We start from the raw sequence: 1,497 nt of genomic DNA, 5'->3' as shown, positions 1-1,497 counted from the left end.
GGCTGGCGGAGCTGGAAGGGGAGAGCATGCGTCTGCAGGGGCTGCTGAAGCACAAGGAGCAGGAGGCGGAGGAGATCCGGGAGGTGGGTGGGGAGCAGAGCCAGGGGCTTTGGCTCCTCTCCCTGCTCTGTGCCTTGCCTGGCTCTGTCACCCTGTGCCTGTCAGCGCCTTCGTGTCACCTCTGCCCTGCTGCAGGTGAGGGACCAGCTGGCCCAGGAGCGGAGCAGCCTGGCAGAAGTGATCCGGCAGGAGTTTGGGCACCGAGGAGGAGAACAAGCGGCTGAAGGCAGAGATGGTGGAGATGAGAGCCCATCAGCGCCTGGAGCTGGACAGGGTGGTGCGGGAGAAGGACAAGGAGCTGGAGGAGGTTCACAGGAGGTGAGGCTGCCTGGGCTTCGTGCTGGGTCAGGGCCCTGCGCAGCCGTGGAGGTCGAGGGAAGCTGAGACATCCACAGAACACGCCAGGACTCCAGGCTGTCGGCTGAACAGCACCCCAAGACCTGGTTCACAGGGAGCGGGGGCTCTGGCACTGTGGGGCTGTGCCATGCGGCTCCGCTCCATCCCATGCTCAGTGGGGAGATGGTGCTGGGAGCCGGGCTCAGTGGCAGCATAAGGTTTCCTCTTCCCTCGAGGCTGCTTGTGGGGGAGATGTTTTGCAAGTGAAAGGAGAATCGGAAGGGGAAGCCTCGCCTGCGGGAGCTGGTTCTGCGTGGGGCAGAGCCGTCCTGTACCAGCACACGGAGCTGGAAGGCTTTCCCGGTTCCTGCCCAGTGATTCCTGCTTGCTCTGAGTGCCAGGGTCAGACCCTGAGTATGAGATAATGAGAATCCCCACTTCCATCCCTTACGCACAGCCTGGCAAAGCCTGAAACGCAGCGAGTCTGGTGCTCCAAGAGCCGTGGGAGGGTCCAACTGTGAGGCAGCAACCGTGGGCTTGAGAAATGGGAAAAACTTAAAAGTCCCCTCCCTGTGGTCCTGCTAATTAATTAAGTCTGTGAAGCTAATGTCCCTTTCCTATAGATGACACGATCCAAACTGCATAACATTAAGGGAATAAAGGCGTTTCTAGTGTGTAACGGCACCCCCAGCCCCGAGCCACTGCTTGGCTGGTGGGGGGAGAGGGGCTGTGCCCCCTTTTTACTGAGATCCCCCTCCTGGGGCACGGGACCAGCCTGGTGTGCGGTGCTGGGCTCTGGGCTGGGGTCCTCAGCCTCTCTGTGTCTGTGCAGGGTGAAGACAGCCGTCCTGAGGAAGGAGGAGACCGTGAGCAGCCTTCGGAAGCAGTACGAAGTGAGCCACTGCTTGGCTGGTGGGGGGAGAGGGGCTGTGCCCCCTTTTTACTGAGATCCCCCTCCTGGGGCACGGGACCAGCCTGGTGTGCGGTGCTGGGCTCTGGGCTGGGGTCCTCAGCCTCTCTGTGTCTGTGCAGGGTGAAGACAGCCGTCCTGAGGAAGGAGGAGACCGTGAGCAGCCTTCGGAAGCAGTACGAAGTGAGTGA

General features: G+C 61.5%; 1 protein-coding gene across 1 annotated transcript in view; it reads left to right on the top strand.

Annotated features, from left to right (window-relative positions):
- Window positions 1-1,489, top strand: part of CEP131 (centrosomal protein 131kDa) — a gene marked incomplete at its 3' end in the record, with an annotated part of 12,104 nt that extends 10,615 nt beyond the window's left edge. The window contains 5 exon segments of the mRNA XM_010075996.1: window positions 1-83; window positions 196-254; window positions 256-378; window positions 1,229-1,289; window positions 1,429-1,489. The exon segment at window positions 1-83 is cut by the window's left edge and continues 26 nt beyond it. Coding sequence (XP_010074298.1) covers window positions 1-83; window positions 196-254; window positions 256-378; window positions 1,229-1,289; window positions 1,429-1,489 — 387 coding nt within the window.
- Between the last annotated feature and the right edge of the window lie 8 nt (window positions 1,490-1,497).

This window comes from Pterocles gutturalis, unplaced genomic scaffold (assembly GCF_000699245.1).
Source record: "Pterocles gutturalis isolate BGI_N339 unplaced genomic scaffold, ASM69924v1 scaffold7928, whole genome shotgun sequence".
Taxonomy (NCBI): domain Eukaryota; kingdom Metazoa; phylum Chordata; class Aves; order Pterocliformes; family Pteroclidae; genus Pterocles; species Pterocles gutturalis.
This window is presented reverse-complemented; position numbering and strand designations above follow the sequence as displayed.